Source organism: Diabrotica undecimpunctata, chromosome 4 (assembly GCF_040954645.1).
Source record: "Diabrotica undecimpunctata isolate CICGRU chromosome 4, icDiaUnde3, whole genome shotgun sequence".
NCBI classification, from domain to species: domain Eukaryota; kingdom Metazoa; phylum Arthropoda; class Insecta; order Coleoptera; family Chrysomelidae; genus Diabrotica; species Diabrotica undecimpunctata.
This window is the reverse complement of record NC_092806.1, coordinates 97,943,461-97,968,291: the sequence shown is the minus strand read 5'-3', so window position 1 is coordinate 97,968,291 and position 24,831 is coordinate 97,943,461. Positions and strand designations below refer to the sequence as shown.

The window sequence follows — 24,831 nt, the reverse complement described above, 5'->3', positions numbered from 1 at the left end:
TGAATTTAAGATCAAGGCTGTTTGTCTGAGCTCTCCAGTCATTGTCATAATTAGCTGTTTTGAGTCAACTGCTGAATATAGGCCTCCAGTAAATAATTCCATTGCATCCGATCTTGAGTACCTTAAATCCAGTTGTGCTGGATGCGCTTGATTTCGTCCGACCACCTTGTTGGATAACGTCCTCGATTACGATAAGCATCGTATCTAGGTCTTTATTCTAAAATTTTCTTGGTCCATTTTTCATCTCTGACTTTAGCAACATGTCCTACCCAGTTCCATTTCAGCGTTGTAATTCCTTTAATTGCGTCCGTAACACCCGTTTTTCTCCTAACTATTTGATGTGAAACTCTGTCTCTGAGGGATATATTCAACATTAACCTCTCCATTGCTCTTGCAACCTTATCGGTTGCTTTTCTAGTAAGAGTCAATGTTTCTGATCCATACGTTAGAACTAAGACAAGACATTGATCAAAGACCTTCCTTTTCAAGCACATACGAATATCTTAAAACTTCCCTCAGTTTTCCATAAGCTGTCCATGTTGTTCAGAAACTCAACTTCAAGTTGTTCAGAAACTCCTCATTTATGTTGACTCCAATATTTTCCTAATACCTTTCTCCAAGGGAACTGTGATTGTGTCGCCATAGCACATTGTCACTACAGCTGTTATTATTCCGAAGAAGAGTTGTGTATCTATGATCAACACTGCACTCTGTAAGAGCTCTTAACATCAAGCTATACTGGACTGAAATAAAGGCTTTTTCAAAGTCTACAAATATTTTACTATAAATTTATTATTTATAATGTTGCTTGTTGTATTCCATAACTTTCTCTATCAAGATTTTATTACTCGTATGTGGTCATTCGTTCTAAAGCCACTCCTAAATCCGGCTTATTCTAGTGATTGGTAAAAAGCTAGCTTAGGTCCCAATTTGTTAGTAATTATTTTTATTAAGAGCTTATATAAATGAAATAACAAGCTGATAGGTCTGTATCATAGTCATCTTCTTTTTTATGCAATACTATTATAATGTTACTATTTCATTATTCTGGTGCTCTTCAGTACTTCACACAAAACAGTCTGGATTAGGAAGATTTTATCCACGACACGGCACATACCAACAACTTATAGTAATCGTCCTATGAGTATATAAGACCATAGGGTAGATGTGAATAAAATTTAATCAAGAAACACCCATGAATCAACTGATAACATGACATAGGGACTGCAGCTATGTCATCACCTATATATTTGTTGATTCAGCATGAAACGCAGTCACACATAGACACACTTACACACACATGATTATACACAAAATACAAATATATGCATCTATGCATATCTCTGCAAAGTTTAATCTGCAAATCACCAGACAGCCGCAACTAAACTCATCATACGGTGAAATTTTTGAACGGCTACTGCACTCCCGAAGCCAACGTATGATACCATCACTACATCAATACTTTACATTATCAATTATCAATATATAAAAATTTTGAGTACAATTTTACTAACTTCTAAATATAAGTTGCTGAATAAGCACGTTCTTGAGGCAACAAAAAAAAACATTCTCGTCATAATTAATTATCATAAGTAATTGATAATCATTTCATATTTTGAACAGTCACAATATGTTTTGTTCAGGCTGACACCCAGAAGCTCTTGTGGTTTAATGAGAGAGTCTATTGAGATTTCTATAGGTATTAGAATAATTAATTAATATTAGATATTAATTAATTGTTAGAATTAATTAATAGAATTAATATTAGATAAAGGCATAAGTAATACACAAATGGGATTTAGGAAAGGATTTAACCGCTGGATTTAAAATATTGTATTTATTTGTCTTATAAAGAGCTTTATTAGACCATAAGCAAGTGCTTAATATTTTTCTTTTTATTAATAGCAGTTCATTTGTCAAAGAAGTTGGTATTATTCCCAATGACATTAGTTCCTTCATTCCTACTGTAATTGTCATTCTTCATCGGAATAATATATTTATGTAGACTAAAATAGTTTCAAAAAATAATTTTTGACCATTCCTTTATACCTAACAAATTTTTGAAAGCTTCGAACAAATGGCACTGCTCTTTTTTCGGGACAAAAAAAAAATAATAATGAAAGTATTTGCAACTTCGCAAATGCTTTGAATTCTTCTGACTACTTATATTAGCATAGTCTCCTTGGATATCGGCTTAACTTCGTCCGCTGTAAATAAACTCCCTTGTCGTTAAGATCTTAAATAATGTCCTGCTTTTGATTCTTGGAATGTCATTGATAAAGTCCCTGACTGATTGCTTTATGTCAAGATTTTTGGTTAGTATGTTTACCACTTTGATTGGTTCCAGGAATCCATTTTCATTCAATTTTCCAAGCACCGTCTGAATAGACCTGTCTGATATGTCAAGGCTATTCATGAAAAACACCTTATAGATTCTATCTTAATTTTTGGAAAATCAACTATGTTTGAACGTTTTTTGCAATCTTTACATTTTATGAATTTAGATATTTTTTTGATTTCTTACAATTTTGCCGTTTGTTTTTTTCCACATGACTTTTAGTTTTACTGGAAATCGCAATAAACCGTTTTTTGCCCTTTAAACTGCCAACCTTCACTTCCAGACCTGATTGTTTCAACTGTAAATTATTTTCTCGTTTATTTCTATTATATTTTCTTCTTCCTTCTCTTCTGTTTTTGGCCAAAAAAATTGCCGACTCTGGCCTATTTATAAGATCTATAATAATAATTGCCCTAATTGCCTGAAGTTGCTTGTATACTACTATCAATCACAACTGTTGAGATATGCATATTCTCTGAAATAATTTTCTTTATACGTCTTATAAAATAGGTTCTTTTATCTGAAGGAATAACTAATTTGAATACTTTTTATTGCAAGTGAAATACATTTTATTTTGTCCAGCCAAAAACGTTTCTGGTGATTTTCTATTTGGTTCCCATCCAAAAAAGACAAATAATTAATTATAATAATAGATGCAAATTTCATAAGGCACTTTTTGGCCAGTCATGCTTTTTATTCAGCATGTAAAACAATTTGTGAAGTGTGTGATATTAAAAATTTGTAGAATTTAACATTCCTTAACTTCTGTTCTTTAATATATATACATTTTTCACATACACACATACATATATATATATATATATATATATATATATATATATATATATATAATTTCCGAGTTTGAATTTGTATCAGCCCACGTGTCTGATGAGGCTGGGATAGGCCGAAATGATCATAACACTTTATTGATACCGATTCGAGCATTTAATTTCGGCCATTTAATTTAATATATATATATATATATATATATATATATATATATATATATATATATATATATATATATATATATATATATATATATATATATATATATATATATATTATATATTTATATGTGTGTGTACATATATATATTATAAATATAGTTATATACTATCTTTTGTACGATTGATCTTTTATGAAAGTAAACCGCCACCTCGAAAGTTTTTGGTGTTTCTACGTCATAAGTGTGTCTACATTGCAACATTTCATTGACGTCAGAAACTATTTTCGAGTGCGGAGCATGCTGAGTCCATGGTTTTCTTGTTATTGCGTGACAAAAGAATAAATGAAATGCCATAACAAAACATTCCTCAAAGTTTAAAATCAAAACATCATTCGCAATGTTTATAATATAGAGTTTTTTTAAGTTTAACAGCACCGGAATAACTTTTTTTTACTAAAACTACAGGAGAAATATGTTTTATTAGTCTTTTTTAAAAATAAGTGAAGTTGGCAATAGAATGGAAATAATAAAGGAATATTTGTATATAAGGGATATATGTATGTTGTTAGTTACTTTAATATCACTATAGAAATATCAAATGTGTTTAAATCAGCATTGCAAATTTTGTCATGTGATTGCTTAAACATTAAACTAAAATTAATTTAAGCAAAAATTTATGTCTTTCAAAGGTGGGACCAAATAATAAATATTCTGCTGTATGCATTTAACATACGAAGCAACAATTAGATTTTTAAATTAAGTATCCTACTCGGATTCCGACTCGTAGTTCGGGAGCAATATCGGCCAATGATCCGATTCTTGTTTATGCAAGGAAAATCGCATACCGAAATCAAAGAGCGCTTAGATGCTGTGTACAATGACTCTTCACCTTCGATGACAAATCTCAAAAATTTCAAGGTGCTCAGGTGCCTCGAAATCGGCTACCACGAAGGATAACGTTACAAAAGTCCACAATCTCATATCGGCAGACCGCCGACTGATGATACGCGAGATTACTGAGACAGTAGCCATCTCAAAAGACCGAGTATGTTATATCCTGCGTAAAATTTTGGGGATAAGAAAGCTCTCGGCACGATGACTGCCGCGTTTGCTCACTCCGGACAACAAGCTTAACCGTAAGATACCTTTGGAGCAGTGTTTGACACTGTTTAAGAGTAATCCTAAGGAGTTTCAACGTCGTTTCGAAACCATTAAGGAAACATGATTCTATTGCTACACACCAGGGACCAAGAAACAGTCAAACCAGTGGCAGCAACTGGCGAATGTGCTCCGAAAGAGGCGAAGACTGCCTTATCGGCCAGAAAAGTGATGGCCACCATTTTCTGATATTCATAAGGGGTGATCGACGTCGACTACCTGTAGAATGGCAAAACGGTCAGAGGGCTGTACTACACTGAATTATTGGGCCGATGGTGGACGAAAAAATTGCAAAAAAAAACGACCCCATTTAGCAAAGAAAAAAGTGCTCTTTAACCATGACAACAGACCCGCTATTGCCATGTTGAAATTGGTCGAATTGGGCTACGAACTGTTACCCCACGATATTCTCTAGATTTGGCCCCGTGTGACTTCTTTTTGTTTCCAAACTTGAAAAAGGCACTCTTTGGGCAGAAATTTAAGTCTAAACAAGAGGTCATCGCCACCATAGAAGTCTATTTAGCAGACCTCGAGTAAACGTATTTTTCATACGGGTTAAAGAAGTTAGAGCATCGCTTAATCAAGCGTATCGAGCTTAAATAGACTATGTTCAAAAACAAATCGCCACTTTTCTCAAATTTTCGTTTTTCTTTTGTAGGCTAAGTACCTATCGAACAGCCCTAGTATATACGCACATATATATATATACATATATATATATATATATATATGTATATATATATATATATATATATATATATATATATATATATATATATGTATATAAATGTATTATATATATATATTTTTAAAAATTTATTTTATCTTTATTTAAATAGTTTGCAAATCAAATTTATTAATACGAGGTAAAGAAATTATCTGCTTAGTTAAAAATATTTTTTGATTTGCAAACTAATAAATATCACGGTAAAATTCCTACATCTATAAATAAAATTTATCTAACAAAGAATATCATAATTAAGATAATTTGCATATTAATACATATTTTTGATTGTAAAATTATTTTAACCTTTATATAAATATAAATATCGGTTCCATGGTGTAATGGTTAGCACTCTGGACTTTGAATCCAGCGATCCGAGTTCAAATCTCGGTGGGACCTAGAGAGTATTTTCTTTTAAAAACCTGGACGTGTACTGAACCTGGACAGCATGGAAACCTTACGTTTCCATGCTGTAATGAATAGAGCTCTCAACTTTGAACCTCGATACCCAAGTTTAAATATCTGTCGGGCCTCCAAAGAAGTTTTTTTTTAAATCACGGGTATTCCTTTGGAAAATATAAACATAAATCTTAACTATTTTCATTGATTCCATAGTCTAAACATTGGCAGGGTAGACTTTAAATCTAGAAATTCGAGTTTAAATCCTGGCGAATTTAGTTGCTTTTAAAAATCAGAGATCTTTCTTTAAAAAAATAATAATTAAACGTAAATATCCCGATTGGTTCCTTGGTAGAATGTTAGTACTCTGAACTTTGGGGTCTAGCGACCTCGAAAATATTTTCGCTTAAATCTAGACGCATTTCTTGACAAATATAATTAACAAAAAAAATTAACCAGATTCAGTATTGTTCAGCATTCTGGGCTTTTTATCCATCAATTTAACTTTAAATCTCGGTGAATATAAGAAACTATTTACTTCTGAAAATCTAGGCGTAGTTTTTGAAAAATATAATACAAAAAAAATTAAGGTATTGATCGACTAAGCGATGTTACAGCTTAAACTCTGGACTAATAATCCATAAAGAACTTCATTGGTTCCATGGTGTAATGGTTAGCACTCTGGACTTTGAATCCAGCGATCCGAGTTCAAATCTCGGTGGAACCTCAACAGTTTTTTCTTCTGAAAATCTAAACGTATTTCTTAAAAAATATAATCTCAAAAAGTAACAGGTCCTTCGCCCCCTTAATGTAACGGTAAACGTTCTCGCAATTGAATTCCCTAGTTTGAGTACAAATCTCGGTGGACGAAACTATTTTCGTTTTAAAATAAAGACGTGTTTCCTTAAAATATTTTATCCCGAAATATAAATATTTTCACACGTTCCATGGTGTAATGATTTAAACTTGAAATCCGTCGATTCGCGTTTAAATCACGGGGGAACCTTATATTTATAATAGTATTTTCTATTGAAAAACCTAAACGCATTTCTTGAAAAACATAATCTCAAAACATAAATATCACCGTTTTTATCGTGTAATGTAGCATTCTGGATACGATAGATTCGAATTTAAATCTTAGTGACAATTCTAATATATTTGTTTTTACATTACATAACTTTACGTTTTTCTTTAAAAATATAGTACGAATAATATAAGATATCCATCAACTATAATATAAATATACAATAAAATATATATAAGTGGTACTCGTATATCGATGAGCATTTTAAGGTTCGAATTTAGGGATCACAGTTCAAATCTCAGTGTGACCTCAAAATATTTTTCTTCATTCAAAGCAGAAATTTCACAATTTTTTTGTTTTTTTTTTAAATCAAGTAAATTGTTTTAAACGAGGTGGTCCATCTAGTTCCAATGTGTATAGGGCATACGAGGAACGTCAGAACAAAAGCGTTCATTTCTTGCGAAGATGATAAAAAAGGCCAAGTGGGTTATTGGCTCATTAATTGGCTTATGCTCTTGATGCTTATGGCTTTTGATGTATGATTTATACTCGTTTATCCTAACATTTAGTGGTCTTGAGGTTTCTGCCACATAAAAATTGTTACATTCACAAGGCATTTTATGGATGCAGTTCTTTGATCGTTCCTCTGTGTTATTTGGTTTGATTTTGGACAAAATAGGTCTCAGTGTATTGGTTGTTTTGAATGTTAATGTGATGTTATGTAATTTTTATTATAATCAGTTGTGGTTTTATCCCATAGCAATTCAATATTTAATCTCACTCAGATATTATATTTGTAAATGAGTGGAGTGTAAAGGATAACAGGCAGAGTTTGCAAAGATACAAATGAAAGGAGCCAAACATTGCCTGCAACTACAGGGTATTAGCATTTTTGTAAAATAGCCAAAGTATACCGAGCATTATGCAGATTCTGTGAAAGAAAATCTAGAGAAAATGTCTAAAATATTGTTTATAACTGAATGATAACAGTTCACCAACGCCATAAATAACTGGAACAAATCTTTTTAGGGTCTGATCAGTTAACAAAGGTAGCTATAAAATGGATATTTGGCTCCGTTGTAAGTCTCGACCTTTTGGAATGAAATCTATGTGTATGTTATATACTAAAAATATCTCCTATCATCAGTGTAGAAAGGTCCATGAAGCAAAAGATCAATTTGAAATGTACAATCTACAATAGATATTGAATGTACATATTACAATATTTGTTTTGGTTTTTTTTTTCATAATCTTAAAAATATCTGCACATTTACTATAGTGGATCACAACATCTCCAATCACATGTTACTTTATTATTTTCGTAAACTTATTTATATAACCTATATATTATTTTTAGTACAGGTGAACTGATTATGTTTATGAAAAAGCATTTAAAATTATTTCTGGCATTCTTAATTCTGCAGGTAAAAAATAAATGAGTCTGTCTACGTTTAATTCAAAACAAAATTAACTCTAGTATTCTGGCTTACCTTTATTTTAGCTCACAAACAGTGAACAAGTGGGTGACATTATCAGCGGGATAAATGAGGCGTTAAGATATCGCATAATACTGAAAAATAGCAGTCAAGGTGTTTGCCTTGCCACAAAAAATTCTGTTTATTTATAGAAGATTCGAGTGATGTTATTTAAGATATTTCAAACAAACTATAATTTGTAATAGTAGCCTGCCAGGACTTCTGTGCGGATTTTATAATACAAACCACTAAATTAGGAAGAAATAAATAAAATTTAGTCTAAAAGATGTTTTCCTACATTTTAAATTTTCTCAAAATGCAAATGTGATGACTAGAAATTGGGGTTATATACACAAAATAAATAATCGTAATAGACTTTCATGTAAAGAAAGGAATATGACAAGAAAAATTACCTGCTAACCATTATAATTCCTATTAATTCGTAGATTATGAAAAAGCGTTAACACGTTAAACCCAACCATATATATATATATATATATATATATATATATATATATATATATACATATATATATATATATATATATATATATATATATATATATATATATATGTATATATATATATATATATATATATATATATATATATACCGGGTGGTCCAATAAGCCGATCTCTCGGCTATATAGCAGAAACTATTCATGTTATAACTTTAGGAGAAAAAATTCCTTAGTAAAAGTAGCCAAGAGAAATCGCTGGAAATAACTTTCAAGTTTCTGGGTTAACCGCTAGGGGGCGTAACCTGCGAAGAAAACTTTGAAAACCAGTTTTTTGGGAAATATGTCCAATTATACCAAGTGTTAAATAAGTAAACTAGAAAGAGGCCTAAATTCTGCACAAAGTTGTTCAAGTACTTTTTTTTTTATTTTTTCAAATAAAGGGTGGGGGAGAGTGGGAAAGTATTTGTGGATAAATACCTATAACTTTGGTTTGGATCAACCGATTTTAACGAAATTAGTGTCATTAGAAAGAATGTAGAAGATTTAATTTACATCTACTATAAAACAATTGCATTTAGTTTTAATTGTCATAGGTAGAGGGTACTTTCGGATAGAAAAAATTAAAATTTGTTTTTCTTAAAAATGTTTAATGGTAATACCTATTTATTGTAAATTATCATGGAACTGGATTAAATTCGTAACAAAATGGCGCAAACCGCATGTTAATAGCTTTTGTCGAACTCGAGATATGAATAAAAACGCATAAACATAAGTAAGTATAGTATTGACCCACCCTGTATTATAAATTATTAAAAAGTCAGTAAGTCAGTAGGTATTTTCAAATTTTTTTATAGCAGAAGAATCTTAATGTTGATACCTATTTTGACCATTGTTATTTCATATGATTAAAAATAGTGTTTTCGAAACTAAGTAGGCTACGACAATGAATTTGACGGGGAGTTCATATTGTTTATTTATTGACAGGAGTCAAAACATTGTTAAGAAGTGTTATATTATAATTCGAATTGAAGAGTGCACTTTTTTCAATAGATATTAATATTGGTAATATTAATAATTAATTATCAGTACTAATAATTCGTGATGAGTATATCAAATGCAGAATTGTATGATATGATCGGTGTTTATTTCGAATGTCACCAAAATGCCGCTATTGCCTCACGTATATATTATGTAAGATATCGTGGTAGGAGACATTATGGCAAAGAAGTATTTGAAAGAAAGGCAAGAAGATTAAGAGCAACTGGTAGTTTTCATCGTCCTTGTTTTAAACGACGTAGTAGAGGTATGACCGAAGATAATTCAATCAATGTTCTTGCTTTAATTCAACAGAATCCAAATATAAGTAGTCGGCAAATCTCTAAAGAATTAAACATACCCAAAACTACTGTTCTAAGGATTTTAAAACATCACAGGTTGGTTTTTCATATTATAAAGTGAACGTTTAGGTCAGAAACTTGGAATTCCCGTTAAACTTTAGATTCAACTGTTATTTTAATATTCCGATAAAAACGGCAACAGGACGCTTTTATTCTTTTATCCGTTTCTTAAAAATACTTATGCACGATTTATCTTGTGAACCAATTGTGGATTTTTCAAGATTTTTTGAGTCTTAGAAAATATAGTGGTTTCTTTTTCACCAATATTTGTTGTTCTGTTTTTTAGACTGCATCCTTATCATGTAGTTCTCCACCAAGCTTTACATGAGAGAGATTTTGATGCAAGGCTGGATTACTGAAATTGGATGTTAGGTCTGCTAGAAGAACAACCGCATATCATGTCAAAGATTTTGTGGACAGACGAGGCTACGTTTAATAGTGCGGGTGGTGTTAATCTGCATAATATGCATTATTGGGCCGAAGAAAATCCGCACTGGATACATGAGGTGCAGGTTCAAGATAGATGGAGTCTTAATGTTTGGTGAGGTATAGTTGATGGAAAGATCGTAGGTCCATATTTCTTTGATAGAACTTTAAATGGTGAAACATATTTGGATTTTCTGGAAAATCAGTTGCCTGTTTTATTGGAAGATATTTCCTTACAAACAAGAAGAGATATGATATTACAACATGACGGGTGTCCTGCGCACTTTTCCAGACTAGTTCGTGATTATTTATATGCAAGTAATCCAAATAAATGGATTGGAAGGGGAAGTATATTTTCATGGCCAGCTAGATCTCCAGACTTAACATGTCAGGACTTTTATCTGTGGGGAAGATTGAAGGACTTAGTGTACCAAACTTGACCAACCACGCGAGATGACATGAAACAGCGCATTAAAAAACGCAATAAATAGTATATCAACAGCTGAGATTAGAGCAGCTGTTATGTCTACGCGCGAAAGATTACATCTTTGTGTGGACAACGATGGAAAACAATTTGAACATTTAATTGGACATTAAATTTTAATGATCGAGATATTTGTATGATCTTTCACATATTTAATTTTAAGTTATAATAAAGGGTGAGTCAATACTATAATTACTTATGTTTATGCGTTTTTATTGATATCTCGAGTTCGACAAAAGCTATCAACATGCGGTTTGCGCCATTTTGTTACGAATTTAATCCAGTTCCATTATAATTTACAATAAATAGGTGTTTCCATTAAACATTTTAAATAAAAACAAATTTTAATTTTTTCTATTTGAAAGTACTCTCTACCTATGACAATTAAAACTAAATGCAATTGTTTTATAGTAGATGTAAATTAAATCTTCGACATTCTTTCTAATGACACTAATTTCGTTAAAATCGGTTGATCCAAACCAAAGTTATAGGTATTTATCCACAAATACTTTCCCACTCTCCCCCACCCTTTATTTGAAAAAATAAAAAAAAAGTACTTGAACAACTTTATGCAGAATTTAGGTATCTTTCTAGTTTACTTATTTAACACTTGGTATAATTGGGCATATTTCCCAAAAAACTGGTTTTCAAAGTTTTCTTCACGGGTTACGCCCCCTAGCGGTTAACCCAGAAACTTGAAAGTTATTTCCAGCGATTTCTCTTGGCCACTTTTACTAAGGAATTTTTTCTCCTAAAGTTATAACATGAATAGTTTCTGATATATAGCCGAGAGATCGGCTTATTGGACCACCCGGTATATATATACCGGTATGTAGGCGCCTCGCCCTTCCGGTAGGGATCTATGGAGGAGTATCACTGAGCCGCAGGCTCTTATCTCTTGCCGTACTGCTCCACCATAGGCCGATCAGACACCCGCGTATTCTAGTCTAAGCCGCAGATTCATTTAGACTTTTAAACTGCTGCGTTAGCCTTTTTGTTTTCTGTACACCGAGCTGGGGATCGAACTCACATCCACTGAACCACTCGCAGTGATGCGATTGCGAACTGGCCGCCCAGCCCTCTTGGCTATCTGACCGACTAAACCCAACCATAGGATCCAAAAATCTGGTCCACCCGGCCAGACTGATATTATTCACTTATTGAATTGGTTTTAGTCTCGGTTTAACAAGTTACATGTTACTTTAAAAAAAGTTACATGTTACTTTATTTTAAATATTATATATTTAATGGTTTTTTTAGTTATTTTATGAGGTACTCATTGTATGGCGCGCGGCCCACCGAGCCCAATTTGTATCCTAGGACCACGAGACACAATAACTGTGTCGCATTTTCTACAAGTCAAAACTTAAAGGAATTTTGTTCTCGGCAATATGTTATTCGCACCTATCTCGGTAGTATGCATTGTACAGGTAATGCTGTACGAATCTAACCTAAAAAAAACTTGAAAACTTGTGGAATGAGTTATTCGACGAAGACAGTGTAGGTGGTGATATTGACGATGTATTTATCCGACGCCTATACACCGAGTGGTAGTTCTGTCAGACAGTGGTTCTGAGAGTAATTTTATCTACTAAAAGAAACTTTTAAAAGTGGATCTTATAAATAAAAACAAGCAGGTTAAAGATGATGGGGCTTCAAGCAGTGCACAAAAAACAGTTATAAAACTACAGGTTCGAGATGATGGTGCTTAAACCAGTACACATAAAAATATTGCGCCTAATACTGAAACCGTTATGTTGGATCAAGTAATATACGATGTTATTTTACAGTACTTCGTAGACAGTTCCGATAATAAAATGAAAGTGATAAAGACGTGAGTAATAATAACATTTCTACTTTAAAATGGCGCTCTGTCGATGGTTCCTCTCTAAAGCACTTTCCATTTTTAGCCCAAAAATTTGAAGTTGATGCTATATTATATAAAGACAAAGAACAAAAAACCAATTATTACTATAAATTATTATATAATAATCTATGGTATTAGAGACTAATCTTTACGTAGAACAGTGTTTAGACTTCGAAAATTAACTTCATTGCTTAGTAAACCTGTAGAAAGATTTCAAATATACCATACTCCTGGTTTAAAATTTGTGCGTAGATGAGAGCATGGTTCCATTTAGTGGACGCCTTCGGTTCAAACAGTATATAAAAAACAAAAAACACAAGTTTTGTATAAAATTGTACGAGTTATGCTGTGAAGGTTAGTAACAAAAAAGAATGTTTAAACGAAATTTTACTTTTGGCAATATAATTGTCAAAAATAAAAATTTTATGTTGGCATTTATGACATTGAGGCTTATTTGTAATTGGTTGCTATTTTAACTTATTTAAAAATTCAATTATTTTTGTATTAAAAAAATGTTTTCAAAATTATAAAAATTTTCGGAGAAACATTTATTAGATTAAAACATTTTTATATTAAATATTTTGAAGATGTATTAGCAGTAATTTTTACTTACTAAACTAATTTTTATTTAGTAAGTTAACAAAAATTGTTTTTTCTTTTTAGTTCAACCTTGTAAGATATTTTGTTTTTTTTTAGCTCTTGATAATAATTGTAAACACAATTGAAAGCTCGAGATTAAAAAAATAGTTGACCAATAGCCCTTTTATTGACTCCAACCCATCCAAACCAGTTATATATATATATATATATATATATATATATATATATATATATATATATATATATATATATATATATATAGCGTTGCTACGGCTTTGACGAAATGAGACGATGAATGTATAAAAAATAAACGGCGAAAGGAACACAACTCGTCAAATTTTCCGTATGAAGTGGTATCAGTACACTGTTATAACGTTATTTCTGTATATCCAACGTCTTCAGACAGTCATGAAGATACAAACTCAAATATGAAAAGCCAGCGAATGTGTCCTGCTATTTTCACTATTCTAGTGTAATGCTGCAAAAAGCGCCATCTATTTTGGTAGTCTTAAACGAAAACCACTATCATTTTCTGTCTTTTTGAACTGTACGAAATGTGTGAAAGATTTACAGCCAAAGCTTTGCTACAGCTTTAATGAATTGAGATGCCGAATATATAAAAAATAATCTGCGAAAGGAACACAATTCGTCAAACTTTCCGAGTATTAATCGGTATCAATAGACTGTTCTAACGTTTTTTGTGTATGCCCTACATCATGAAGACACAAACTTAAACACGAAAAGCTAGCAACTGCGTCGTGCTATCTCCACTATTCTAACGTAATGCTGCAAAAAGCGCCATTTATTTTGGTAGCCTTAAACAAAAACGACTATCGTTATTTTTCTTTTTGAGCTGTACGAAATATATAAAAGATGTACAAATTTTAGCAAAAGCTTTGCTACGCCTTCAATGAATTGAGACGCCGAATATATAAAAAATAAACGGCGAAAGGAACACAATTCGTCAAACTTTACCAAATTTTCACTACACATTTGTACAATTTCATTAGCTTTTCTGGGTTTTACAGTGCTTCGAGTTAACCGGGTTCTTAATTACTCGGAAGAATACGATAAAAACGAATCATTAGACTTAGTTTTCTATTACATATTTTTTACGACTATCATTTTAAATCAATTTATTATTTTTTTAAATTCTTGTGATATTTGCATTCGGTAAGAAGGTTGGCTAAAGTCTAAATCATTTTATTTTTACCTAGTTGGATTGCCTTAATCACTACTTTATCATCTCTAGGGGATTTGTGATTTTTCATTTCTAAAAGAGTTATTTTGACTTCGTTATTACTGCAGCATTACAAAACGTAAAGCAATGACTTAGTGAATACTGTTATAAATACGGACTAAGGATAAGTTTGAAAAAAATAAAATTACCTACAAATACTTAGGAACATAGATAACATCAAATGTAGACCAAACCAAAGAAATTAAGACACGTATTGAAATAGCACGTGCAACATTCGTTAAACTTAAAAAGTTTCTTTGTTGTCCGAATATAAGGTTAGGACTACGCCTAAGAATGCTTCGGAGTTACGTATTCACTACTCCCCTTTATGGACCTTAAAACAAGTGCATCTAAATAAGTTAGCCGCCTTTGAATTTTGGTGTTACAGAAGAATCCTACGGATATCATGGACTCAAAAAATGTCAAACTCAGAAGTTACTAGAAGAATAGGAAATTAAGCTGAAATAATATTGACTATCAAAAAAAGAAAACTTGAGTACTTAGGCCATGTTATGAGAGGGCAAAGATGCTTCTTATCGCAGTTTATTATGCAAGGCAAAATTCAAGGAAAGCGAAATATGGGAAGACAAACAATATCGTGGCTTAAGAGCTTCAGGGAATGGTTTGAATGCATTAGTGCAGAACTATTTAGAGCGGCAGTCAACAGAGTCCGCATAGCCATGATGATTTCAAACCTTCGATAGGAGATGGAACTTAAAGAAAAAGAATATGTCTGGTTATTGTTTTTCCAATCTTCCTTTGCTTTATCGAAAAGAACACTGCCTACTTGGTTTATTCACGTTCAATTTCTAATTTCTTTTACCATATTAATACTTGCATTGCTACTTTTGTATTAGATCAAAATTTTGAAAACAATTTCCGATATGGAACTCAAAACGGCAAAATAAATTATTTTAAACAAACATTACGGCCTATTGCCAGTAAAAATAGTAAATTGTGTTCAGATGCCAGAGAGAGTAGCTCCAGAAAAATTATATATATATATATATATATATATATATATATATATATATATATATACATATACATATATATATACATATACATATATATATATATATATATATAATATATATATATATATATATATATATATATATATAGATATATATATATATATATATATATATATATATATATATATATATATATATATGTACATATAGATTTACGGGTTATTAATATCTGTAAATTTCTGCTTAAAGGAATAAAAATTTGTTAGAATATTTCCTAAGCTGCTCCGAATACTTTTACAAGTATTGTATCGGAAGAGTTTAGTTCTTGGCACTTATTGACACTTGCGGTATCAGTTTTTGTTGTATATGTCTGACTATACAACAGACAGAACAATGTATACAGAACAAAAACCGATCAATAAAGTTCAATATTAAAGACTAGAATAGATATATATCTCTTATACCTACTAATTTGTATTAGTTAAGTATTTCTTTTCATTTTATTTTTTGTATGCTCTACCAAGCCAAGTATTATGTTTACTTTTCTAAATAGTCAGTGGGACGAATGCGCCACTGTTGTCACTTCTGGAAACTGTTTTGTGAATTATATATTCACACCATTTACACCACAATTCTCCAAATATATTAGAAATTTTAATGGACTTTTATTTTATTTTAAAGTTAAAATTTGTAATTTCTGAAGAAATAATTGGGTTGTATTTTGTATTGTTAATCTAAATACCTTAATTTTATTTTATTTAAACCCACCCGACGCTTCATATTAACTTATCATCAGTTAATATACCAAGAAACATCTGTTTAAATCCACCAACTTCAAAGTGGAAAGAATCGAATGCTGCTTTAATAAATCTACGGCGAATAATAAAAGTCGAAAGTTTTATTTCTTTTAAATTAACCCTAAGTGGGAAGTTGGGCGTAATGCCAGGGACGCCATAGGGGTTATTTTTGTTCTAAGAAAATGAATAAGATTTTATATTGCATACTTGAAGTTGATTTAAAAAGTTAGAAACATCAAAGGATCGTATAGTTTTTATATGGAACCAAAAGCACCTGATATTTATTTTATATAAAAACACTTTTATTGGTATGTTCAGTCCAATAAAAGTTTTCATATTGCCTAAAAAATACGGTTTTCTTATGTCACATGCTTAATATGAATTTTCATTAAATAGTGTTATAATTGATGTCCAGAATACAATTTTTAATTTCCTTTGCACAAAATTTAATGTAACTATCTATTATTTTTTACGAAAATAGTAATCAGTGCAACAACGGTTAGAAATACATGATTTCTTAGTTTATAGTATATTTTTATTATTACTTGCATCTACAGTTTACATTTCTAAATATATCAACGATCCCAATTACTAAAACACGGTAATCTAAACATAATTTGTTATCATCATTCTCTTTGCATCGTCTATCTAAATACTCTCATATCTGCCACATGCATTTTTTGTTATTCCTCTTTCATTTCAATTACTAAACATTCAGTTTCGTTCATCATACCTGGTATTATGGGATTTTTATACAATTTTTCCTTTAGTTGCATTGTAATCTTTCTGTTACACAACATACATCTGTCTTCATGTATCCACCTATCAATTACTCTCTTCCTTATTTTCAAATTAAGAATAAATAGTTTTATGGGCCTATATGTGTTTGTCTATTGTTGAATATCTCCTTTGTTTTTATAAACAGGTAAAATAAAACTTAAAATCTAGTATTGTCAAAGATACCAACAAATGTACATTTGTATACCATGGGACAAATAATAGAACAGGTATCTTCAATGAAATATTTGGGAGCTAATAGCAACCGACAGAGTAACCCTAAAAAGAAATCCTCTCAGGAATCGAACATGCGAAGAAAATACAAACTTAACATAAAAACATTTCTTACAAGATCAGACATTAGTTTAGAGCTCAGAATCCAAATGATTGGATGTTACGTTTTCTTTGTTTTGTTGGATGGCTGTGAACGTTAGACAATGGACTTTCAAACAAAAAAAAATTTCAGACGGATTCCATAAGTACAAAAAGTAACCAATGGTCAGATACTTCGGCGCATAATTCAACAGAAATAATTACTAAGGATAATAAAAAAAAGGAAAATACAATACTTGGGTCATGTGTTGAGAGTTGACAGATATGAATTGATCCAAATCATATTGGAAGATAAAGTGCGGACCAAAAGGTCAGTTTAAAGAATCCAGAACTTGTGGCTAAAAGACCTGAGGGGATAGTCTGACGGCTCATCCTCAGAAATCTTTTGTGCAGTATTTCCAAAGCTACAATTGCCATTTAGATCGACAACATTGTAGATGGCTCAATAAGAACAAGAAGAAAAAGAAGAATATAATACTGTTTCTACGTTCGTTTGGCATATGTCTCACTTCCATTAATTTGATTAGACAAAACTGTTAGAGATTGTTTTTGCTTCTTTCATAAATCTGCTCACTCTTCCCCAGCGATGTCATCTAGTCCAACTGCTTCCCTTTTCTTTATTTTTAAAGTTAACCAATTTTTCGTTACTTATCTGATGACCATTTCTTTAACTGTTCATATTAGTTTAACTGGTTCGTAATAATTTGTTTTAATAAACTGTCAAATTTTTTCCATTACTTTTACACATCTTATTCATAACATAATATTTTATTAGTTTTGTCTTGGATACATAAAATCTGAGTAAAATTTTGTGTTTTTTTTTTGTTGCTTGTAAAAGTTTTGGTTAAAGTTTGTGATTGTGAAGAATTTTTGAGATTTTTTGTCTCGATGTTTGTTTTTGGCCTACGATCATTTGATTATCTAAGTAGAGCGAAGGATATCATATTCAACAGTATGGCTACGTCACAAACGTTTCGACAGATAGAAAGGGTCCTTCGAGATCCCTAATTCCTCTACCTCTACCTTTATCTTTATAAACACAATCGGAGAAATGTGGTTTATTATTATTTATTCTTATTATTATTAGTTCTACTTTATGTGTTTACATGAGACCGTTCTATTATTTTTATTAGATAATAAAAAGTTAAGCCGTTCTTCTATTCTTATTACAGAATGTAGGGCTCTCTAAGCATTATTTCCCATACATCCCTATTCAGTCCGATATTCGTAGTATGAGTAGTTTTCATATTGGTCCTGCATATATGTTAAGGTCGTCATTCTAATGCATTTGAGATTTTCTTCTAGATCTTTACATATCGTCTATTCCTTTTGTTTTGGTGTATTCTGGATTTCTTTATTAGTTTTGTTATGTTTCAGTGCTATAACCAGCAGATATCATTCCATTAATCTCTGAATTTTCTTATAGTCTATTATATTATCTATATATATAGTATTATATATATATATATATATATATATATATATATATATAGTATATAATGCTTGCAGCATTAAATAGTGAGGTCTAAGCTTAGTAGTTTTATTTTCGTAGTCGAGTTTTTCCCTTTTCCCCGCTTGACCTAGGAATTTAAAGATTTTGATCTAAAATGCTAATAGAAATCATTATTTTTTTGAAAAATACCCTAATGATGTTTAATATACAGATGCTAGCGGTTTTCTAAGAATACAAAAAATTTTTTAAACAATGCCAAAACAGACTGAGTAATTGGTAAGACATAAAAAACCCAAAACCAAAAACTAATGACCTCCCAACGTGTTCTTTGTATAGATAACTACATTGTTCCAATTTCCAAATTTGCTGGTACAAAATGTGTAAACTTTTTATAGGTTAGTTCTGTAACGACGGGTTGCCGGTTTCAATTTACCCATTTTTCACAAGAAAAAGGTAGTTTTTGTGGTTACTTGTAAAGTTATTTTAATTATTTGAATATAATAAAATAGGGTAAGGTTTGTCCTTAAGTAACATGTTAATAGTTTCATAGTTTACCAATTTAGATTTTTGATAAAATATAAATTTCGTATAAAAACATGTCTATTTAAGTTCAAATCGCCAATAACACTAACAATAAATGTGAATTTAAATACACACTGCCCCTTTTAGATCATTTATAAGAACGACAAGTAATAGGTGTTTAGGGTAGTACTCGTTGAATCATTAACACATCATCATCATCACGTAGCGCTACAACCCTGGGTGAGTCTTGGCTGACTGTACAACTTTTTTCCAATTTGTTCCGTCTTCCATCAACCTAGGGTCAAATGGAATGTTCATTTTCCGGAGATTTGCTTGGATGTTATCTCTCCATCGCATTCTGGGACGTCCGAGTGGTCTTTTGCCTGTGGGAATCTCCTCCCATACCAGTTTTACAAGTCTCTCGTTATGCAGTCTGTGCACGTGGCCTGCCCATCTCATTCGCTGTGATTTAATTTCTTGGACAATATCGGCGTCAATGTAGAGTGCTTTTAATTCGATATTGGTTCTGATCTTATACTGGTTTGTGGTGATGTCATGGTGAGGTCCGAAAATTTTTTAAGTATTTTTCGTTCAAAGCGTCTGAGCTTTTCTTCGTTTGCTTTGGTCATGGTCCACGTTTCGCATCTGTATGTTATTAGAGGTCTGACGATGGATTTAAAGATTGTGATCTTTGAACTTCTTGTAAGATTTTTTGATTTTATGGGCTTATCCAGTGCGAATAGACAGCGGTTTGACAGCGGTTAAAACGTTGTACTCTTTCGAAATTGAAGGTGTTGACCATCACATTTTGTCCTATTCTGTCTCTTCGTGTCGTTTTATTTACACACATATATTTCAGCTTCTCTTCATTAATCTTCAGCACTACCTCATTTGTTGCTCCTTCCACCTTGTTAAAGATGTCTTTCGTGGATAGGATGGAGTCTCCAGCAAGATTTATGTTATCTGCATATGCGAGTAATAGCTTGGGACCTTAAACCGATAGCAATTCTGTTTTTATTTCGGCGGCCCTCATGGCTTTCTCTAATATAAGGTTAAAGAGTAGTGGATATAAAGTATCACCCTGTTTGAGTCCACTGTTGATTTCAAAGCTGCCAGACAGTTTATTATTTATACCCCCTCCATACAGACTTTGGTCATCCGAATTAGTTTCTTTGATATTGAGAACCTCCGCCATGGCATTCCATACTTGGCTTCTTTCTACGCTATCATATGCCTGTCGAAAGTTTATGAAAAGATTGTGTATGGGTCTGTTATACTCCCATCCCTTTTCTAGAAGTTCTATTAGCGTGAATAGTTGATCTATTGTTGATCTGTTTGCCCTAAAACTGGCTTGATATTCGCCTAGAACATTTTCAGCATAAGGGATTAGTCTACTAAGAATGATGTTTGAGAGGGTTGTATATGCCGTGTTTAGGAGTGAAATTCCTCTATAATTCGCGCATTTTGTTTTGTCCCCTTTGTGTGGATGGGCACTTTTGTGGATGTGGAATCATTAACTGTATAAAATTGATATATTTTGTGATTTTTATCAAATGTATTTCAATAAGTTTTAATCATGGACCCTGCGTATTAGCTTGAAGTTTGTTATTAGTTTTAGACTATGGGTCAACAGAATAAAGAAAATATTACAATTAACAACTCAACAAATAAATAATAAGGAGGATTGTGAATATAATATATTAGTTCCTAATAGAAATATTTACTCCGGTATTACAAGTGATAATAAAGAGTATATATTACAGATATTAAGGATATTATATTAGAAAATTCATTTAAGTTTATTATTTTATTAAATGTATTTAATTCGAAAACTAGTAGATCTTGGAAAACGTAGAAAAAAATGAAGAGATCGAAAATGCAGAATGTACTAAAATAATGAGCTAACATAAACATTAGAATATAGATAAAACCTTGGCAGATGTGCTTGATCATAAACTTCTCGGTTTAAATAATAAAAAACTACCACATGAAGATAAAAAGAAAAGCACAACAAAGAAAGAAAAAAATATAGATAGATATTGATAATCATAATTTTCAAATTCCAAATAAAATTTTATCTCCAATTGATTATTTTAAAAAAATGTTTTTGATGAAGAGTTATTAGAAATTATAACATCTCAAAGTAACATTTATTCCAAACAACGTTCTGGTACCTTAGTAAATGTGAACAAAAATGTATTGGCTGATTTTTTGACAATTAAACTATTAGTGGGAATTGTCCAAATACCAGCTAATACAGATTATTGGAATAGTCAATTTAAATACGACAAAATATATCACAGCATAATGCCACTAAATAAATATCAAGAAATACGTCGTTATCTAAATTTTCTCGCTAATATTTCTCTTAGTGACGACCGTTATCATAAAATTGTACCTGTCATGAATCATGTAAGACGTAAGTTTTTAAAAAGTCAAGAAAAAAGACAAATGTCCATCGACAAAATGATGGTTTCCTACAGAGGAAAAAAAACTGGTTCTTGGCGACAATTTATTAAAAATAAGCCTAGGAAATAGGGTTTCAAATTATTTCTGCGCTGCTGAACTCAGGAATAGTCTATGATCTAATTACTTATGGCGGAAATGCTAGATTTTGGGATATCACATTTGATAAACAAGAACAGAATTTTGAAATGAGTGATGAAGTAGTTATAGCTTCTAGTAATAGTAAAACTATTTCAAATCCCATATGTAGTATTTTTTTATTCTTCTGATCTTATATCCTATTTACGCGATGTTAAAATAATACTTTTACTTGGAACTTTACCTATAAACAAAGTGAGGAATTATCCCACTAAGGATGAAAAGGAACTTCGGACTGAAGGTAGAGATTCTTATTTTTAAATGGTCGATAATGACCAAAGGGTAACAATTGTTCAGTGAATCGATAATAAATAAAGTAGTACAACTCTGCAGTTCATATGTAGATGCATATCCGCTATCGTCTATTAAAAGGTTTGTTAAAACAAAGTCAAACACAAAAACATACATAACGTGCCTAAAATAATTAAAGAATATAATCGGTATATGTGCAGAATGGATCTCCCATGTACGTCTGTATCCTTATATAAAACGTCAGTGAAAACCCACAGATAGTGTATATCAGTATTTTCACAAATCTTGGACATTTGTGTAAATAACGCTTGTATTCTATATAAAAGACATATGATATTGCTGAACCCAGAAAACAAGAACCAAAACTTTCAAATAATTCCGTTTTTCCGTAATCGACAATAAAAAACGTGGAAGACCCTTAAACGAGTAAATCGATGTTCCAAAAAAAATATTAAGCATGTTTAAACCATGACCAGAAAGTGATATACGATTTGATAATTTCTGAAATTTTCCACAAAGGGCCGATGCCGTAATTGTGTAATTACCCAAACACCTATAAACTGTACGAAATTTGACGAACTTCTATGTTTTGTGTCGAAACGTAATTGTTTTTACGATTTTCATATGGGTAGATAATCATTGTAAATAAATTAATGTTGTTAATAAAATAAGTCAGTACAACCCTGGGTGTTATTTCATTTTTTCACTGAAATTCGGTTTATATTCTAAATTATATATATATATATATATATATATATATATATATATATATATATATATATATATATATATATATATATATATATATATATATATATATATATATATATATATATATATTTATATGCCTCAAAAACAAGACCTGACACCGCCACAGTACAAGTACTGAGGTACTAAGTACTGAGAACAATTACTGAAAATACTCTGAGAGGTCGAAAGAGAAGTAAAAATATAGAAGAAAATGTAACTTACCGTGTATAAATGAAAAGACGCAAATAGAAAAAGGAATTGAATAACCACATAAGCAGAATGGGAAGAACCATGTCGTCAAAATAGCAAGAGAGAAGGCACCAATCGGCACAAGAATTATAGGACGACCGCGCAAAAGATGAAGTGACAATCGTCCATAGAGATATTAATCCGCCAATGAACAAGTAGAATAAATTGTTTATAAAGAGGAAAAGGAAATGGAAAATGGAAGTATTTATGGTTTCTTGTGCACTTAGGTACACATTAGGTACAAATTAAAGTCAAAATTTGTTAAAAAAATAAAGTTTTATCATATATCAAAAAATAATGTCAGACATAATTTTTATTTTGCGTATTTCTTGTTTTGCCAAGTTAGGGGTTAAAATAATAAACTGATCCGCATCAAGCAAATGGTAATAAATGGAGAGGAGTAAAAACAAATAAACAACTAAATTAAGAAAGAATTATTTAAGGAAGGTATTAAATGGATCTACCTTAACACACCTGATGTTTGTGTTAATTGAACATAACAAAAAAAGAATATCACGGTTCATTAACACTTATAAGCTTACTAGTTGTTATGGTAGCAAGTCTTCTTATAAAAATAAGGATTAACGCCAGTCTAAAACAACAATTATTTGGGTAAATGAAGATAGAGATAATAAAAGGCCAAACTTCAGAAGAATGTAGGTAGAAGCAGAATAAATATCCAAGTTCACTTGTATTACCAACCAAACGTATAACTTATACATTAAAACTAGTTATAATTTTGTCACTAATATAACTTTCTCTAATAACATATAACTTTGTATAACTCATACATAAATTTTTTAAATAAAAATAGTTTAACATTACCATTCTTTTAAGATAGCTGTTGTTTAGTTACTGTTATTAGTTGTTATTGAAAATAAATTCTTACCACGTAACTTAGAATTACATAAATAGTTATAGAAATAAGTTATAGTATAGGGCTTCTTAGTTTTTTTGGTTTCTAAAGAAATAAGTATATATTTACATCATCATTTATCCTAATTATTTTAAAATTAACTTACTTCATCATTTCGTGGTGAATCAATTAACGAGCTAAAGCTTGATCGTGATCCGTGTCTTCCAATTTTAGAAGGCTCGTCACCGGAACCAGAAAGTTCTCCTCTACTACGGAAGGGACTAGTTCCAGCAGCTGCCCTCGTCAATCTGTCGTTTTCCACACATTGCGCCAATGAGATGCCGAATACTAAGCCACCCTGTGATCCGCTGTTTTCTGAAAATATTGATGGTTGTGTTAATTAAACTTGATAAGAGTATTACCAGATTGTAAAGATAATCAAACATGTATTATAAGTAAAGGTTATAATGCAACCAGACCGTGTAAATTATTAGTTAAAATTTTATTGAGCTTTATTTGACTTATACAAAATTAAAAAAAAGGTTGTGTCGATAAACAGTAAACAAGAGCATTTTATATTCGTCTTTAATATATAAAAAATGTATACATATAAATTTCTTAAGTATTTTATATGTTTACATCTTATTTTTGATATGTTCACACATACGTATAAGACAAAATAACACCGACTTCTTTTATATATATATATATATATATAT

General features: G+C 31.1%; 1 protein-coding gene and 2 non-coding genes across 3 annotated transcripts in view; 2 read left to right on the top strand and 1 right to left on the bottom strand.

Annotated features, from left to right (window-relative positions):
* RhoGAP102A (Rho GTPase activating protein at 102A) overlaps positions 1 to 24,831 on the bottom strand; it is a 147,016-nt gene that overhangs the window by 30,910 nt on the left and 91,275 nt on the right. The window contains exon 4 of the mRNA XM_072529968.1: positions 24,279 to 24,487. Within this exon, the coding sequence (XP_072386069.1) occupies positions 24,279 to 24,487 (209 nt within the window). The remainder of the gene's footprint in view (positions 1 to 24,278; positions 24,488 to 24,831) is intronic.
* On the top strand, positions 5,497 to 5,568 carry TRNAQ-UUG (transfer RNA glutamine (anticodon UUG)). Its single transcript has one exon. It is a non-coding gene; the product is annotated as a tRNA-Gln (tRNA).
* Positions 6,224 to 6,295, top strand: TRNAQ-UUG (transfer RNA glutamine (anticodon UUG)). Its single transcript has one exon. It is a non-coding gene; the product is annotated as a tRNA-Gln (tRNA).